The sequence below is a fragment of the Hypanus sabinus genome, chromosome 11, assembly GCF_030144855.1.
Source record: "Hypanus sabinus isolate sHypSab1 chromosome 11, sHypSab1.hap1, whole genome shotgun sequence".
Taxonomy (NCBI): Eukaryota; Metazoa; Chordata; class Chondrichthyes; order Myliobatiformes; family Dasyatidae; genus Hypanus; species Hypanus sabinus.
Window position 1 is genome coordinate 82,040,056 of NC_082716.1, and position 18,402 is coordinate 82,058,457.

The following is an 18,402-nucleotide window of genomic DNA, read 5'->3' on the forward strand; positions in this document are numbered from 1 at the left end:
GAGCCTGACTGAAGTCTTTGAGGATGGGACTAAACACATTGATGAAGGTAGAGCAGTAGATGTAGTGTGTATGGATTTCAGCAAGACATTTGATAAGGTACCCCATGCAAGGCTTATTGAGAAAGTAAGGAGGCATGGGATCCTAGGGGACATTGCTTTGTGGATCCGGAAATGGCTTGCCCACAGAGGGCAAAGAGTGGTTGTAGATGGGTCATATTCTGCATGGAGGCCATTCACCAGTGGAGTGCCTCAGGGATCTGTTCTGGGACCCCTACTCTTTGTGATTTTTATAAATGACCTGAATGAGGAAGTGGAGGGATGGGTTGGTAAATTTGCTGATGACACAAAGGTTGGAGGTGTTGTGGATAGTGTGGAGGGCTGTCAGAAGTTATAGTGGGACATTGACAGGATGCAAAACTTGGCTGAGAAGTGGCAGATGGAGTTCAACCCAGATAAATGTGAGGTGGTTCATTTTGATACGTCAAATATGATGGCAGAATATAGTTTTATTGGTAAGACTCTTGGCAGTGTGGAGGATCAGAGGGATCTTGGGGTCTAAGTCCACAGGACACTCAAAGCTGCTACACAGGTTGAATCTGTGGTTAAGAAAGCATACGGTGCATTGGCCTTCATCAATCGTGGGATTGAGTTTAGGAGCCGAGAGGCAATGTTGCAGCTATATAGAACTCTGGTTAGACCCCACTTGGAGTACTGTGCTCAGTTCTGGTCACCTCAGTCTAGGAAGGATGTGGAAACCATAGAAAGGGTGCAGAGGAGATTTGCAAGGATGTTTAAAAACGCAAACATGAGGAAATCTGCAAATGCTTGAAATTCAAGCAACACACACAAAATGCTGGTGGAACGCAGCTGGCCAGGTAGCATCTACAGGAAGAAGCACTGTTGACATTTTGGCCGTGCTTCTTCCTATAGATGCTGCCTGGCCTGCTGCATTCCACCAGCATTTTGTGTGTGCTATAAGGATGTTGCCTGGATTGGGGAACATGCCTAATGAGAATTGGTTGAGTAAACTTGGCCATTTTTCCTTGGAATGACGGAGGATGAGAGGTGGCCTGATAGAGGTGTATAAGATGATGAGAGGCATTGATCATGTGGATAGTCAGAGGTTTTTTCCCAGGGCTGAAATAGCTTGCACAAGAGGGCACAGTTTTAAGGTGTTTGGACGTAGGTGCAGAGGAGATATCAGGGTAAGTTTTTTTATGCAGGGAATGCTGAGTGCGTGGAATGAGCTGCCAGAGATGGTGGTGGAGGCAGATACAATAGGGTCTTTTAAGAGATTCCTTGACAGGTATGTGGAGCTCAGAAAAATAGAGGGCTATGGGTAACCCTAGGTAACTTCTAAGGTAAGGACATGTTCGGCACAGCTTTGTGGGCCGAAGGTCCTGTATTGTGCTGTACATTTTCTTTGTTTCTATTAGCAACTCCACTCTGTGGCCCAAGAGGAAGCCCTTTTTCTGGCTGTATTTGATGATGATGTGATGATCTCTTATTTCTGGGACGTTGGCATGTGTTCAGCAGCTCTCAAATGTCAAGAATCGCACTTATGTTTCTTAAAGGCTGGAGTCCCTGACTCTGTGGGATCTCCAGTCAACATGAATATTTTATGCACTGGAGAATGGTCATACAGTTCAACTGGAAAACAGCTGGATCCAGGAGAATTTATGGACAGCACCATGTCTAAACCACATTAAGTGGCTAAGGAGATGGTGCAGGGGGGAGTGCTTCAGATTTTTGGATCATTGGGCTCTCTTCCGAGGAAAATAGGACATGTACAGAAAGGATGCTTTGCACCAGAACTGGAGGGGTACTAATATGCCAGTGGGACAGTTTCTTGGTGCTGAATGGGGGGAGATGGGAGGTAGGGTTTAAACTCGAGCTTCAGGGGAATGTGAAGCAGAGCGCCAGTACAAATAGCGGACGGGTTTTGGAGAAAGATGTAAGCCTAGATATAAAGTCAGCAATTGAAAGGCTGTATATGGTGGGACTAATATTCTGAGCTGCATATATTTCAGTGCAAGGAATATCATTGAATAGGCAGATGAACTTAAAGCATGGATCAGCACATGGATTTATGACATTGTAGCCATTATATAACAGATATTGGACTAAGCCTTAGCCACGGGTGAGGTGCCAGTGGATTGGAGGATAGCTAATGTTGTTCTGTTGCTTAAGAAAGGCTCTAACAATAAGTCAGGAAATTTTAGGCCAGTGAGCCTGACGCTGTAGTGGGACAGTTATTGGAAGCTCTTCTAAGGGACTGAATACTTATGTACTTGGATAGACAATAGACAATAGGTGCAGGAGTGGGCTATTCGGCCCTTCTAGCCAGCACCGCCATTCACTGTGATCATGGCTGATCATACACAATCAGTACCCCGTTCCTGCCCTCTCCCCATATCCCTTGACCCCGCTATCTATAAGAGCTGTATCTAACTCTCTCTTGAATGCATCCAGAGACTTGGCCTCCACTGCCTTCTGGGGCAGAGCATTCCACATATCCACCACTCTCTGGGTGAATAAGTTATTCCACATCTCTGTTCTAAATGGCCTACCCCTTATTCTTAAACTGTGGCCTCTGGTTCTGGACTCCCCCAACATTGGGAACATGCTTCCTGCCTCCAGTGTGTCCAATCCCTTAATAATCTTATATGTTTCAATCAGATCCCCTCTCATCCTTCTAAATTCCAGCGTATACAAGCCATAGATTTGGACTGATCAGGGATAGACCACATGGATTGTGCATGGTAAGTCATGTCTAACCAATCTTATAGAATTTTTGGAGGAAGTTGCTATGAAAGTTTATCAAGGCAAGGCAATGGACGTTGTTTACACAATCAAGGCCTTTAACAGGAAAAAACAGCAGAAGGAATCTAATGCAGCCAAGTGTGAGATGTTGCACTTTTGGAGGAAGTCCCACACACAGCAAGCAGTAGGGCACCAAGGAGTGTGGTAGAACAGAGGGATTGGAGTACAATCCATATTTCCGTGAAAGTAGCATCACAGGCAGATGGGGTCATATTGGCTTTTATAAACTAATATATTGAGTACAGGAGTTGGGATGTTACATTAAAATTGCATAAGACATTGGTGAGACATTTGGAGTATTGTGTGCTGTTTTGCTTACCTAGTACCTACAAGAAATATATAAATAAGATTGAAAGAGTGCAGAGAAAATTTACAAGGATGCTGTTGGGACTTGAGGACCTGAGTTATAGGGAAAGGTTGGGGTCTTATTCCATAGAACGTAGGAGACCGAGGGGAGATGTGACAGAAATATACAAAATTATGAGGCGTATAAATAGGGTAAATGCAAAAAGGCTCTTTCTGCTGAGGTCGGGTGAGACTATAGCTGGAGGTCATGGATTAAGGCGGAACCTCCTTACTCAAAGGTTGGAATGAGCTGTCTGCACCAAGTGATAGATGTGGGTTCAATTTCAACAATTAAAAGAACTATGGATAGGTACAGTGTTGGAAAGAGTATGGAGGGTTATGGTCCATGTGTCGGTCGATGTCAGTAGGCAGACTAATGGTTTGGCATGGACTAGATGGGCTAAAGGGCCTGTTTCTATGCTGTGATGTTCATTGAGACTTCTATTCTATGATATATTTCTTGCTGTTTACCAGCAGGGCAGAGTGAACAGGCTCAGACCTCTGACCTCTGATTAGTTGTTCAAAAAAACCCCTGAAAGGGAACAGGCAGAGTTAGCACCATATGCATAAAAGGATCATTAGCACAATAGCAGGAATGAACTATGAAGCAGGATAACAAAAGAAATGTACTAACCTTTAAAGAGCTCTCCTTTGACAGATGGTTTTGAAAATGCTTTGAACAGCTGAGGGAAAGATGAAATAAAACTGTTATGAAGGCAGTAACTGGAAGTAATAAAAGACAGTTACACTACAGCAGTAACAAACAGGTACTGTACAGGAGAATAATCATTTTCCTGGAACCCAACTGAATACAAACACAATGGATTGGTGAATTTCAAGGCATCACTCAAACTCTGCTGATATTCTTTTACACATTAGTTCTGCTTTGTTCATAGTTGGCAATACAGCACAGAGGTACTTTGTGACATTGAAGTGCCTGCTCTGGATGCTTTCTTCCAGACCTGTTACAGTGCCAGCCCACTGGCTCTGTAGGTAATGGGCAAAGCGTCCAGCAGAACTCCTGAGGTATATTTTTGAAGTATGTAGGTTGGACAACAAACCCAGTGCAAGGAACAAAGACTGGGGGAATTAGTTATCCAAATCATAGAGGAGGAGCATACAGCCCAGGCTTGTTTGCAACATACTGTACTTCACACTGAAGTTGGTACCTGCCCTTGTAACACATGGAATTCCTGACTTACTGAGTCTCTTAATTTCTTGAAAACCACACAAGGTGTTGAAGGGGTACAGCAAATCAAAACTTTTCATCTCCAAAACAGTCAGGATGGAGAGCCACAGATGAGAATTAGTCCAATCAGTTTGATCCATAGATCCAGACTTCCTGTTGGTTAGTTGGTCAGTCCAATCAACTCAAACCATGGATCTACATAGACTGTCTGTGATTAGTTGCAAGCAAACAGATAGATAGTTAATGGATTAGCCTATCAAAAGAATGAGCCTGCAGAGAAAACACGACAGAGCATTAGGAAAAGAATGGGAACACCTGAATAAAGTGAAACCATAGAATAAAGCTGAATTAGTAAACTTGGGTAATCAACTTGTCCAATAAAGAGATTTATCAAATTAGAATCAAATTAAAACTGGGTAATTGAGCATAATTTCCAGAGCCACTCTCTCTTTACCAAGTTCAGACTGAGTACTATACTGGCAATGTTTTTTATATTTCCAGACGTGAACCTGTTCTGGCAATCTCTAAACCTGCAAACATGCAATTCACAGACCGTCGAAGAGCAGACAAGCTCAGTGAGTTTCCAGAACTGCAGCTAAGTTTTGATTCCAGCTCACTGTGAGCATGCTGTAGTAACCATTCAGGACAGTTGGTCAGCATTCAGCTGGATTGGAATAAAAAAGCAAACTTGTCATTCTTCAGAATAATCTCAACCCAGGGCTAAGTTACTAATCGGGAAAGCAGGGAAGAGTTGATTGAAAACAGAACTAACTGAGGCCAAGAGGCTGTGCTGAACAGCGATGGTTTGGTGCAACTCTAACAGGCTGTTCTCTACTGAGCTGGAAAATATGAAGTTGGCTGCAGCTCAGGAGCCTTACTGAACCTTTTGTGCTGTGTGCGAGGCATGTGATTGCTGATTTGAAAGCTCTTCTGTTGGCATTTCAGGAGATCGAGATGGGTGTCTGTAAGCACGCTGTGCACAGCCTTGATCATCGCAGCAATGATATAGGTCTTCTAGATATAGATCTTCAATTCTATGTGAACGAATGGTAGAACTTCATGTGATCAATCCTTACACAAACACAAACTTGATCTAAGCATCATTTTATTACAGGTTATGTACGGTATAGCAGCTTAGGCCTGCCCAGTATTGCTAGCACAGGACAGTGGCAAGGTGCTGCATATGCCTCTGGTGCGGCCCTGTACAGAGATTATGTGTTCTCCCTGTGACCATGCGGAGAAAGCTGGTACTGACAAACATAAACTTTAGTATGGGTTAATGGTACAAAATATCAATCGACAAGTAGTTTGCATGTATGGGAGGGAAAAAATTTGCAGGGCTGAAGGGAAATAAGGAGGAGAAATGGGACTAATAGGATTGTTATCCTGGGAGTCAACATGGGCCCAATAAGCCACCTTGAGTGTCATTGTAAGGATAACTTAAAAACAACATACAAGGATAAAGACATCCTGAATTGAAATGCAGATTCAATCTGTGTACAGATCCTTCTCAGATGGCCAAAGCGAACAATAATTTAGCACCAGTTTTTAAATTAGGATTATGGGACACTTTCATCAAGTTTAATTTCATTGAGGAACCTTTGGATCTAAATTGAACACACCAATTGCAATGTTACTAGTAGAAACACATTCTGTATTATTTGTCATTAATACCAGCACATAGAGCAATACTCAAACAATGTACCTTTATCGTAGGGTAGGACGTCACTCCAAATCTCTGGCACAGCCTTCTATTCTCTGGGTTTGCACAGTGGACCACAGCTAGGCTCAGTGCGGGCTGCCAATCTGAAAAATAGGCACATTTTCAGTAATAGCAAAGTTGAAACAAAGATCAATGAATCCCAGGTTATCTCCACAAGTTAACTTCATTGTTACCATCTCACCAGTACATTACTTCCTCATGTAAAATGGCTAATAGTACTTTTATGCCTGACAGTTTATTTCAGTAGGTCATCAGACATGAGATTTAAAGAAAATCTTTTACCACCTTCTTTGTGAATGACAGGACAGAAGAAATGATGTGATGCATCAGCATCCAGAGCCTGATTACGTGCAGCTTCAGGCTAGTCACAGCATGATGCAGGTGGAAGTGACCAATCTTATTTAAATTGGTTTGTTATTGTCTGATGTATTGAGGTACAGTGAGGTACATGCTCTGCATGCTGTCCAAACAGATCATTTCATTACAACACAGCACCAAGGTAGTACTAGGAAAACAATTACAGAATGTTGGACAAAGTGTTACAGAAAGCACACTGCAGTCAGGAGCAACCACATAATGAGATAGGTTGTGAGCTTGATAGTCCACCTTACTGTACTAGGGGACTGTTCAACAGTCTTATAACAATGGGATAGATGCTATCCCGTGCCCAGTGACACATGCATTCAGGCTGTTGGATCTTCTGCCTGATGGCGGGGGTAGGAGAGATTGTCTAGATAGGTCTTTAGTTGTGTTGGCTGCCTCACTGAGGCAGCAGTAAGTGTAGACAAAGTCCATGGAGAGGATGCTGATCTCCATTATGTGCTGAGCTGTGTCCATAACTGTGCAGTTTCTTGTGGTCACAGGCAAAGAGCACTCTGTCACATTGCATCAGTGAAGGATGCTTTCTGTGGTGCATCAATAAAGATTAGTGATGGTGCAAAGGGACATGGGAAATTTCTTTAGCCTCTTGAGGAAGTGCACTGGCTTTCTTTCCCCTAGCCTAGACTCAGCTACACTTAGTGGCCACTTTATTAGGGACACCCGTTCATTAACGGAAATATCTTATCAGCTAATTATGTGGCTCCAACTCAATGCATCAAAGCATGCAGACATGGACAAGAGGCTCAGTTGTTCTTCAGACCAAACTCCAGAATGGGGAAGAAATGCGATCAAAGTGACCTTGACCGTGGAATAATTGTTTGTGCGAGATGGGGTGGCTTGCTTATCTCAAACTGCTGATCTGGGAGTTTTACTCACACCAGTCTCTAGATTTTACAGAGAACAGTGTAAAAAAACAACAAAAAATACCATCCAGTGAATAGCAGTTTTATGGGCAAAAATGCCCTTTAATGAGACGTCAGAGGAGAATGCCCTGACTGGTTCAAGCAGACAGGAAGACCACAGTAATTCAGATAACCAAGCGTAACAACAGTGGTGTGCAGAAGAGCATTTCTGAATGCACAACACATCGAACCGTGAAGTGGATGTACCTAATAATGGTACCACTGAGCATATTTCAATGCAACCCAGACTGGCCTTTCTTGTCCCACAATCTGTAAGACAAAGTCCTCTCAACTGCAGCTTGTGCCCTAGCTCAGACTAAATCCCATCCACCCAGCTCTCCTGATCCTTCTTACACTGGCTTCCTGTTAGACAACTCGTTGGCAGAAAAAGAATGACAATTTAAAAATTATCAAATGGCCCCATCTCCTCATAGTTCATAATCTTCATCTACCTGGAATATCATTTAATTTTGGTCTCTTGAGCACCCCTGAATTTAAATTCAGAGATAGTCATGGCATCACCAATCTATTCTCCAAGCACTGGTTCCATCATTTTTCTCTCGTAGACTCTCCTTATAGCCTACTTCTTTGCACAAGTTATTTTCTCCACTATCTCTTTATGTCGCTCAGGAACACACCTATCAAGACAATAACTATCATCAAAAATACCCACCATATTGGCCATGCCATCTTTTGCAGCTATCAGTGGGCAGGAGGTACGGAAGCCTGGCAGTGTGGAAATCTGAAGTCCCACTCAGCAACGTTCAAGAATAACTACCATTCAGTTTGAATCACAACCTCAAATGCTCAGTGATATCATCCCATGGATAACTTCAAGCACAACATATACATACACATATATATATATCAAGAAGTACCACAAGGTGGAGCTCTTCTCTGTTGTCTGGCCATTCCTGTACATACTTTTGTAGTCAATACATGCTGTCTTCATCAACAACTTTAACGTACTGAGGTGCCGGAATACATTTCCATCATTTCAGTCCCAGGAGCATACTTTGTGACAGTTGAGGTGTGTGCAAGTAAGTAGTTGTTTTCAGAAGAGAAGGGAAAGTGAGGGGAGAAAAGTGGTTCAGAATGAAAGGGAAAAATATCTAGCACATCTTTCATTTTAACTGCCTCCTCCGGTGGGAATCCTACCACTACACACATCATTCCCACCTTCTCCCCTCTCCACTTTCCATAGGCGTCGCTCTACATGGGAATCCTTTGTCCACTCATCTCTCCCCACTGTTCTCCCCCCCCCCCCGCCCCGTCACTTATCCCTGCAAGTGTGACAAGTGCTACAATGGCCCCTACACCTCCCATTCAAGGCCACAAACAGTCCTTCCAGCTGAGGTGACACTTCACCTGTGAGTCTACCAGAGTCACCTATTCAATCGAATACTCCTGGTGTGGCCTCTTCTACATCAGTGAGACCTGACGCAGGTTAGAGGAATGCCTTGCCAAACACCAGTACAAAAGGCAGGATCACCTGTGGCTACCCATTTCATTTCAAATTCCCATTCCCATTCTGACATATCTGTCTATGGTGTCCTCTACTGCCACAATAAGGCCAAACTCAGGTCGGAGGAGCAACAACTCATATTCATTCTGGGCAGCCTCCAGCCTAATGGTGGAAACCTTGATTTCTCTAACATCTGGTAATTTCTATCCCTCTCTTTTTCATTCTCCATTCTTGTTATCCTCACCCCTTCTCTTCTCCTCACCTGCCTGTCACCTCCCTCTGGTTAGCCTGCTCCTTCCCTTTCTCCCATGGTCCACTGTCCTCTCCTATTTGATAACTTTGCCTCTTCTACCTATCGCCTCCTAGCTTCGTACCATCCCACCTACCCCCACCTTCAACTGGATTTCCTTAAAGCACAGCCCCTTCCAATAAGCAGCAATGTCTCTCCCACCCCTTGACCCATTCCACTCCCACCCCAAGTATGCGATCCTCCACCTTCCATCTTCGGATCACAGCCCTTGACTAACTACTTGGCTTCATTGCACACCCCATCCTCAGTTCAGAAGTCTTTCAGTAACACAAGGCACCTTGTGTTCTGTACCTTACAGAGATTTACAGCAGCATATTCTCAAAAAAATGCCTAAATAAACCAGTGATTTAACACTGCATTCCAGGCACAAAGCATTTTCTAAATCCCTTCTTTTAACCCTATTTGTATAAAAATAGAATTTGATTTGTGTTTCTGATCACACTATGTACTTGTCCAGGATACTTCTGATCCTCTAAATCTCTCTGGACTTCAACGGTTCCATCATAACTTGAAACAGATTCCTTTTTAGGTCCAAAATCCTTCAGTTGCATTTGTCACACTTTTACCTATTTTCCCACTTTTGATTTGCTATACTTATACCTATGGAGTCTTTTTTGAGTCCTGGTGGCATATAGCATGAAAAGAGGCTCTTCAGCCTGTCAGGTCAGCACCAACAAACACCCAATTACACAAATATTACACTAACTCCATTTTAAAATTCTCCCCATCCTCAGTTTCTACCATCCACCTACAATATACTGCGGCTAATTAACCTACTCCCCACACACCTTTGGAAACCCATATGCAAAATGCACATAGTCAGCACAGGAGGTCAGGACTGAATCTGGTACTGAAAGAACAGCTCTATTCGTTGCACCACTGTGCGATCCTTATTATAGGGTGTCATTTATCATTTGCAAACTTGGATATGTGGCTTTCTCTTCCATCACCTCAGCCATGAATAATTACAAGTGAGGCTCTAATACAGATTCTTCATGACACTGTACCTTGCCAACTAGTGTATTAGCTCAATATCCTTACTCTCAGACTTCTGTCCTTTAGACAGATTCATAACCAGCTCCATCATTGTGTTCAATTTTAACTAGCAGTTTCATGTAAGTGATTTTGTGGAATGTCTTCTGGAAGTACATATAAATAACACTCATAAACATTCATCTAGCCACGATTTCAAAAAGAACAATCAGGCTATTTTTCAAGATGTATTTTCAAGATGTTAGGTTAATGCATCTTTAATTTAATAATCTGGCATATTCCTGGCCACAGGTGTTATGGGCAAAACAGCACAGACAAAGGCCATTCAGCCCACTTTGTCTATGCCAACCATCAAGCAAACATCTATACCATCCCTATCTGTAAATATTTGGCACGTAGCCTTCTATGTCTTTGCATGTACAATAACTTTTTAAATATCGTGAGACATTAAGGTCAGGGGTCACCAACCTTTTTTGCACCGTGGACTAGTTTAATAATGAAAATATTCTTGCGGACCGGCCGACAGGGTGGGGGTGTTAATCACGACTGGAAAATAGGTGATAAGTCAACTATGTCACTTATAAGTGGCTAATACATTCAATTTCATTTCTAGAAAGGTTTATCTAATGAATTTAATATTAAACACACAGCACATATTTTCCTCGCATGAATATAGTGGTAAGTCAATTATAGCTCACTTATAAGTCAATAGCATCGTAACATTTTAAGTAATGTTTGGATATTAAACACACAGCGCATATTTTCCTTGTATGAACATATAAAATCACTGCTACACACCAGTGAGAGGACAAGGTAAGGGCCGGAGGTCCCTGTACTGGGGCTGTGGCGGTTGCAGTCCAGAGAGAGCAACCGACCGAGCGAGGAGTGCGACAGGGTATCTGCCTGCCCGCCCCCCCCCCCCTTGTAGGTAGGTAGGATCTATCAGCTGACAAAAGTTTGGCTCGAGGGATGACTTTCAGTAGAGCGCAGCGCAGTAGCTGCTCTGCTTCTTATGAATCCCTGAGCCCAAATTAGGTCATCTGGAATATTTTAGCACCGGATTCCCCACAAAGATTCAATGTGGTAAACAGGTTTAGAGGCTGCGACCATCTGTCCGCGCTCCGGGCCAGTAGCAACCGCACTTCCCGCCGGCCACGCAATGTGGTCGGTTACCCAAGGCCAACCAGTGATCCCTGGCGTGGGGGTATCACTGCAGTTAGGCGACTGATGACCTCGTGTACATTCAAGTTCAACAGTGGGTATGACAGGGTATGAGGAAAGGTGCAGCTGACCCGTATCGTTTCATATCGACAAATCATATCATTTCCTCACGGCCCGGTAGCGCATGCTTTGCGGCCCGGTGGTTGGGAACCACTGATAAAGGTGAATTGATCCATAATTCTCCAAATTCCTTCTTTCAAGTAGAAACAAGGTACACAATTTTCCAATTTAAAGGAAATTTCTAAAAGAAGATTAAAGTTAAATTAGTGTTATCTGATACTTCCTTTAAAGCCCATCTTGACCTTTAGTTTCATAATTTCCTATGTTGCTGTAGCAAAGCTAAAAAGAGTATCTCTCACTGTCCTCAAAACCTGGGCATCTGTACTTCCCTCTAGATCTTGACTTCTTCATCTTCTATCAGTACAGATTGGTAAAAGCATTTCCTTGTTGACAATCGACACAAGTATACTTTAAGGGTGTGTGTTTAGCCTACCCCTCTAACCTCTCTACATTCACGGTTGTGTGGCTAGGCACAGTTCAAACACAACCTATGAATTCACCACTGACAACACTGCTGGCAGAATCTCAGATGGCAATGAGAAGGTGTACAGATGTGAGACAGATCAGCTGGTTTAGCAGTGTCACAACAACCTTGGACACAACATCAGCAGGAACAAACTAATTGATTGTGGACTTCAAGAAGGGGGAGGCAGGAGAACACACACTAATTCTTATCGAGTGATCAGCAGTGGAAAGGGTGAGCAGCTTCAAGTTCCTTGGTGTCAACATTTCTGAAGATTTATCCTGGGCCCAACCTATTGATATTGATAGAATTAAGTGCTGCTGTGTATGTCTAAAGTTCCTCTGTGTGTTACTGTCTTGGGTGCTCTGAAGAAAAAGCATTATGATCCCTGTTCATAATGTCCCTAGAGACACCATGTCCCTGTTTTTTATTGGAAAGATCTCCGTGGACATTCAGCTGAGTGTACTTCAAGTAACACTACATTACATGGAAGAATTTCCTTCCTTATTCAAAATATTGCAAATTTGACTTACACAGATGACTTAAAATATTGGAATAGATTAAAACCCTTTAGGTTTAAAAGCCTATGCATTTAGGTGTGTTCCCTTCCTCAAGGTTTCTCACCATTTTTAATCATTACTGAGCAGATCTCTTTGAGAACCCATCGTTCTTCTGGATTTCCATCCAAATGAGCTGAGACACCAGGAAGAAAATTGCAGAAATGTGATCACTTGTAGCTTGCCTTGGCAAGCGGTGATAGTCAGGCCACAACCCTTCGGTAAACTGAAATAAGATTCATTGATTTATCAAGGATCACAAATAGGAATAAGGTAATTTCCTTATTGCTGCAGTTAGCAATATACAATAGATCAAGTGGATATATTGATAAATTCATAAGGTGCATCAGCTCCTTATATTTTTGTCCACATTCCACACATCACTTCCTCTCTCCTCCTCCAATATGTCTTATTTGATGTGCTTTCTTTCATGCAGTTCTCCTCTCCAGTCCTTTACCTTTCCCACCCACCTGGCTTCACCTGTCACCTTCCAGCTATCCTCCTTCCCCTTCTCCCACCTTTTTATTCTGGCATCTTCCCCCTTCCTTTCCAGTCCAGAAGAAAGGACCCATCCTGAAATGTTGGCTCCTTATTCATTTTCCATAGATGCTGCATGAGCTGCTGAGTTCCTCCAGCATTTTATGTGTCTTATTTGATATTGGATTGGAACCAGTCCAAACTCAAACTCTTCCAGAATTCCAAAAATAAACTCAAAGTGCTTGAAATCTGAAATAAAAATGAAGGGTCTTTGTTCTGGATCATGAACTTTGTTTCTCTTTCTGCAAATGGTGCTTGATCTATTTAGTATCTCAGCATTTTCGGTTTTTATTTCTAATTGTACAGAACATTATCAGCCAACAGAGAGATGAAGCTTTCATCTTGCCAATATGGAATGGGGTTGAGTTCAGATGCTTGCTAAATGTTCTGCCTCAGAACAGAACGTATCTCAAAAAAAAAATCAAACATTTCTGAAATCAAAATATTAAGCAGATTGACAAAGGTTTTTACACAACTTTGGTGATTGTCTGTATTGAGTTATAAACATTACAGCCACATCCTGGCATAAAAATAAAAGTGCTCTAGGGAATAGATTACTTTCTTCAAAAAGGAAATAGATTACTGCAGATGCCAGGAATCCTGAGTCAAAGCTGAGAATGCTGAAAATACCTTGAAGTTCAGGCAGCACCCTGGGGAAAGAGTGAGACAGTTGATGCCTCAGATTAATGATGTTTGATGAGTGGTAATTGAACTGAAATGTTAACTCATTTTCTCTCTTCATTATCTTGTATTTGATCTTGCACTTTATTGTGTATCTGGACTACACTTTTTTGGTAGCCTTCACACTTTATGCTGCATTATTATCATTTTACCGTATTCTAGCTCAATGCACTGTGCAACTATCTGATCTGTACAAACAATATGCAAGACAAGCTTTTCACTGCATCTTGGTACGTGTGACAATAATAACCAAAATCAAAAACTGATGGGTAACACATTTCTTTAACATTCAAAGGACCATTTTGCACAAAAATAGACTGTTTTGTTTGAATTGTGTTCCTTCTTGTAAAAATTGTGTATAATTTTGCTTAACTGATGTTTTCCTTGTGAATTCTGCTTCTCTGGTACTATGTGGATGTGTGATAATTCTGTAAGTCTTTCATTTCATCTGTGTATACATAAGACAATAAACTTGACTTTGATCTTCCAAATTGCCAAATGAAAAATATAAAGAGTAGATAGATAGAGTATATGTAACACAGCATCATATCTCGAGGCATTTTACAGCAAGTACACTTCTACAGTGACCTACGTGTTGAATACTGATTGGGATAACTTCCCTGAGCTAATGGTGTTAAACTCCCAATGGAGAGAGTAGGCAACTGAACGGTTCATCGGAAAGGTGGGATCTGCATCAGTACAGCTGTCCACTACAAACCCAAAACTGCCTGGGGAGTGTTGCAATGATAAAGACACTCTCTTTGTGGCCAACCCTGTTAACCAGAGGTGAGTAGACTCCTCACAAAATACACCCAAGTTATTTCCTTTGCCTTTGCCGAACGCATTTCCAGTGTGATGTCCAATTGTAATCTGAATTACAACACTTGCAGGAATTGAGATTCAGTCCTGACGAAGGGTCTCAGTCCGAAACATCAACAGTGCTTCTCCCTATAGATGCTGCCTGGCCTGCTGTGTTCCACCAGCATTTTGTGTGTGTTGCTTGTTCATCTATCACTGCTCATTGGTGGTTGTGGATTCATTGCTGTTGCATTGGACTGTATAATTGTTATTTTTCTTGTACCTTAACTTTCTTATGCTTGCTTGTATTTTTCTATAATTACCTATATACATGTAATTGTTCAATCGGTTCTGTAACTACTTCATTTCAAAAGTGGGTATCACATTACTTGAATGAATATATATTACTTGAATTTTATTGGTTGAGTCAAGCAACAGAATTCCAATGGGTTTCTGTTGAATGGGTCTTGGCCCTAAATGTCAACTGTACTCTTTTCCTGGCCTGCTGAGTTCCCCCAGCATTTTGAGTGTGTTGCTTGAATGGAGGCTATTTTGTTGGTTGAGTCAACAAGAGAATTTGAATGGATTTATCACTGCGAGCAAACTGGTATAAGAAGAGCAGACCACATTGACTATCTTAGTAACATACACAAAATGCTGATGGAATGTAGCAGGCCAGGCTGCATCTATAGGAAGAAGTACAATCGGCATTTCCGGCTGAGACCCTTCGTCAGGACTAACTGAAAGAAGAGATAGTAAGAGATTAGAAAGTGGGAAGGGGAGGGGGAGATCCAGAATGATAGAAGACAGGAGGGGGAGGGATGAAGCTAAGAGCTGGAAAGTTGATTGGCAAAAGTGATACAGAGCTGGAGAAGGGAAAGGAGCATAGGACGGAAGGCCTAGGGAGAAAGAAAGGGGAAGTGGTGCACCAGAGGGAGATGGAGAGCAGGCAAGGAGTGATTGTGAGAGGGACAGAGAGAGAAAAAAGAGAGAGAGAAAAGAAGGGGGGGGAGAGAGAGGATCAATTAATCAATTAATTAATGAGGGATGGGATAAGAAGGGGAGCAGGGCATTAACGGAAGTTAGAGAAATCAATTTTCATGCCATCAGGTTGGAGGCTACCTAGATGGAAGATAAGGTGTTGTTCCTCTGACCTTCTTAGTTTTCATTCTTTGCTGGTTGACTTTTTTCAGCCTTGCTTTCCCACACTATTAGGTTCTGCTTCTGCTATTAGCCTTTCTCAATTGCTTTGTTGTTTTTGATCTGAGGTTCTTCAGAAGTCAAGAATGTGGCATAAAACTTGTTTGCTTATGGCCATTTTTATAAACCGTTGAAAGAACAAAGGAATCAATATCCAACACTGTCTCACGGCACTAGAGACCTGAGTTACTCCTTCCCTCGGGCACTATCTGTACGGAATTTGCATGTGCTCCATGTGACCATATGGGCTTCCTCTCAGTGCCTCTGGTTTCCTTCCACATCCAAAGACTTGTGGGTTGGTAGCTTAACTGGCCTCTATAAATTTCATCTAATGTAAAGCTGCAGATTCATGGTTCAGGACATGGGGGGTGTAGCTGATGAGAATAAGAGGAGTATAAAACAAAATGGACTTGATGTGCAATTAGTTTTAATAAGTGTTTGAGGATTAGTGTGCACTCAGTGGGCTGTAGGGCCTCTTTCTGAGCCACATCTTTCTATGACTCACAGATGCTGGTGGAAAGCAATCAACACATTCCCCCTTTGTGCTGAGTTATATGACATGGAGGACTAAGGTTCAAAATAGATTTTTGAGAGTGGCAGGATGTGGCTGGGGCACCTTTCTGCAGGTGATCTGATTGTGGCCTTTGAAGTTACTTCAACCCAGCCAACTGCTCTCTTGTCCTAGACTCCCACATCCTTTCCATGTCTACTCTGTCTAGGCCTTTCAACATTCAAAAAATTTCAATGAGCTCCCTCCTCATCCTCCTAAATTCCAGCAGGTACCGGCCCAGAGCCATCAAACGTTCCTCATATGATAACCCTATCATTCCTGGAATCATCCTTGTGAACCTCCTCTGAACCCTCTCCAATGCCAGCACATCTTTTCTTAGATAAGGAGTCCAAAACTGTTCAGAATACTCAAGGTGAGGCCTCACCAGTGCCTTATAAAGCCTCAGCATCACATCCCTGCTCTGTTTATCAGACCTCTTGAAATGAATGCTAACATGGCATTTGCCTTCCTCACCACCAACTCAACTGCAAGTTAACCTTTAGGGTGTTCTGCACAAGTACTCCCAAGTCCCTTTGCATCTCAGATTTTTGGATTTTCTCTCCATTTAGAAACCTGAACATTTATTTCTACAACCAAAGGGAATGACATTGTACTTCATTTGCCATTCTCACCCATTCTCCTCATCTGTCTAAGTTCTTCTGAAGCCTTCCCGTTTCATCAACATTACTTGCCCATCCACCAATCTTCATATCATCTGCAACCTTGCCAACAAAGCCATCCATTCCAGCACTTAAATCATTCATATACATCATAAAAAGAAGCATTCTTAACACTGACCCCTGCCGAACACTAGTCATTGGCAGCCAACCAGAAAAGGATCCTTTTATTCTCACTCACTGCCTCCTACCAATCAGCTAATGCTCTAAAAATGCCAGTAACTTTCCTGTAATACCATGGGCTCTTAACATGGTAAGCAACCTCATGTGTGACATCTTATCAGGCCTTCTGAAAATCCAAATATACAATATTCGCTGCATCCCCTTTATCTATCATACTTGTAATTTCCTCAAAGAATTCCAATAGGTTAAGCATGCAAGATTTTCCCTTAAGGAAATCATACTGACGTTGTCCTATCTTGTCCTGTGTCACCAAGTGTGTCATCCTTAACAATTGACTCCAACATCATTGCAACCACTCAGGTCAGGCTAATTTCCTTTCTGCTGCCTCCCCTCTTTCTTAAAGTGTGGAGTGACATTTGAAATTTTACAGTCATCTGGAACCATTGCAGATTCCAATGATTCTTGAAAGATCATTATTAATGCCTACAAAATCCTACTGCTATCTCTTTCAGAACCCTAGGGTGCAGTTCATCTGGTCCAGGTGATTTATGCACTTGTAGGTCTTTCAGGTTTTTGAGCAACTTCTCCCTTGTAATAGTAACTGCACTCATTTCTCTTCCCTTCATACCCTTCAACATTTGGCATGCTGCTGGTCTCTTCTACAGTAAAGACTGATGGAAAATACTCATTTAGTTCATCTGCCATCTCCTTGTCCCCCATGATTATTTGTCTGGCCTCATTTACTAACAGTTCTATGTCTACTCTCATCTCTCTTTTATTTTTTTATAAACTTGTAAAAGCTTTTTCTACCCTTCTTGATATTGTTTGCTAGCTTGCTTACATATTTCATCTTCTCCCTCCTAATGATTCTTTTAGTTGCTTTTTGTAGATGTTTAAAAGATGTTTCCCAATTCTCTATCTTCCCGTTAATTTTTGGTTTGTTGAATGCCCTCTCTTTTGCTTTTACATTAGCTTTGACTTCTTTTGTCAGCCATGGTTGTACTATTTTGTCATTTGAGTATTTCTTTGTTTTTGGAATACATCTATCCTGCTCCTTCCTCATTTTCCCCAGAAACTCAAGCCACTGCTGCTCTGTTGTCATTTCTGCCAGCATCTCCTTCCAATTTACTTAGCCAATTTCTCTCTCACACCACTGCGAACTCCCTTACCTCACTGAAATACTGCTACATCATACTTTACTTTCTCCTTATCAAATTTCAAGTTGAACTCAATCATATTGTGATCACTGCCTCCTCAGGGTTCCTTTATCTTAAGCTCCCTAATCATCTCCAGTTCAATACATAACACCCAATCCAGTATAGCTGATCCCCCAGTAGGCTCAAACTTAAACTGCTTTATAAAGCCATCTCGTAGGTGTTCAAAAAATTCAGTCTCTTGAGACCC

At 42.1% G+C, this 18,402-nt stretch overlaps 1 protein-coding gene across 1 annotated transcript in view; it reads right to left on the bottom strand.

Annotated features, from left to right (window-relative positions):
* qsox1 (quiescin Q6 sulfhydryl oxidase 1) overlaps positions 1-18,402 on the bottom strand; it is a 166,328-nt gene that overhangs the window by 87,121 nt on the left and 60,805 nt on the right. The window contains exons 2-3 of the mRNA XM_059984848.1: positions 6,063-6,163; positions 3,803-3,851 (exon numbers count right to left, since the gene is read on the bottom strand). Of these exons, the coding sequence (XP_059840831.1) occupies positions 3,803-3,851; positions 6,063-6,163 (150 nt within the window). The remainder of the gene's footprint in view (positions 1-3,802; positions 3,852-6,062; positions 6,164-18,402) is intronic.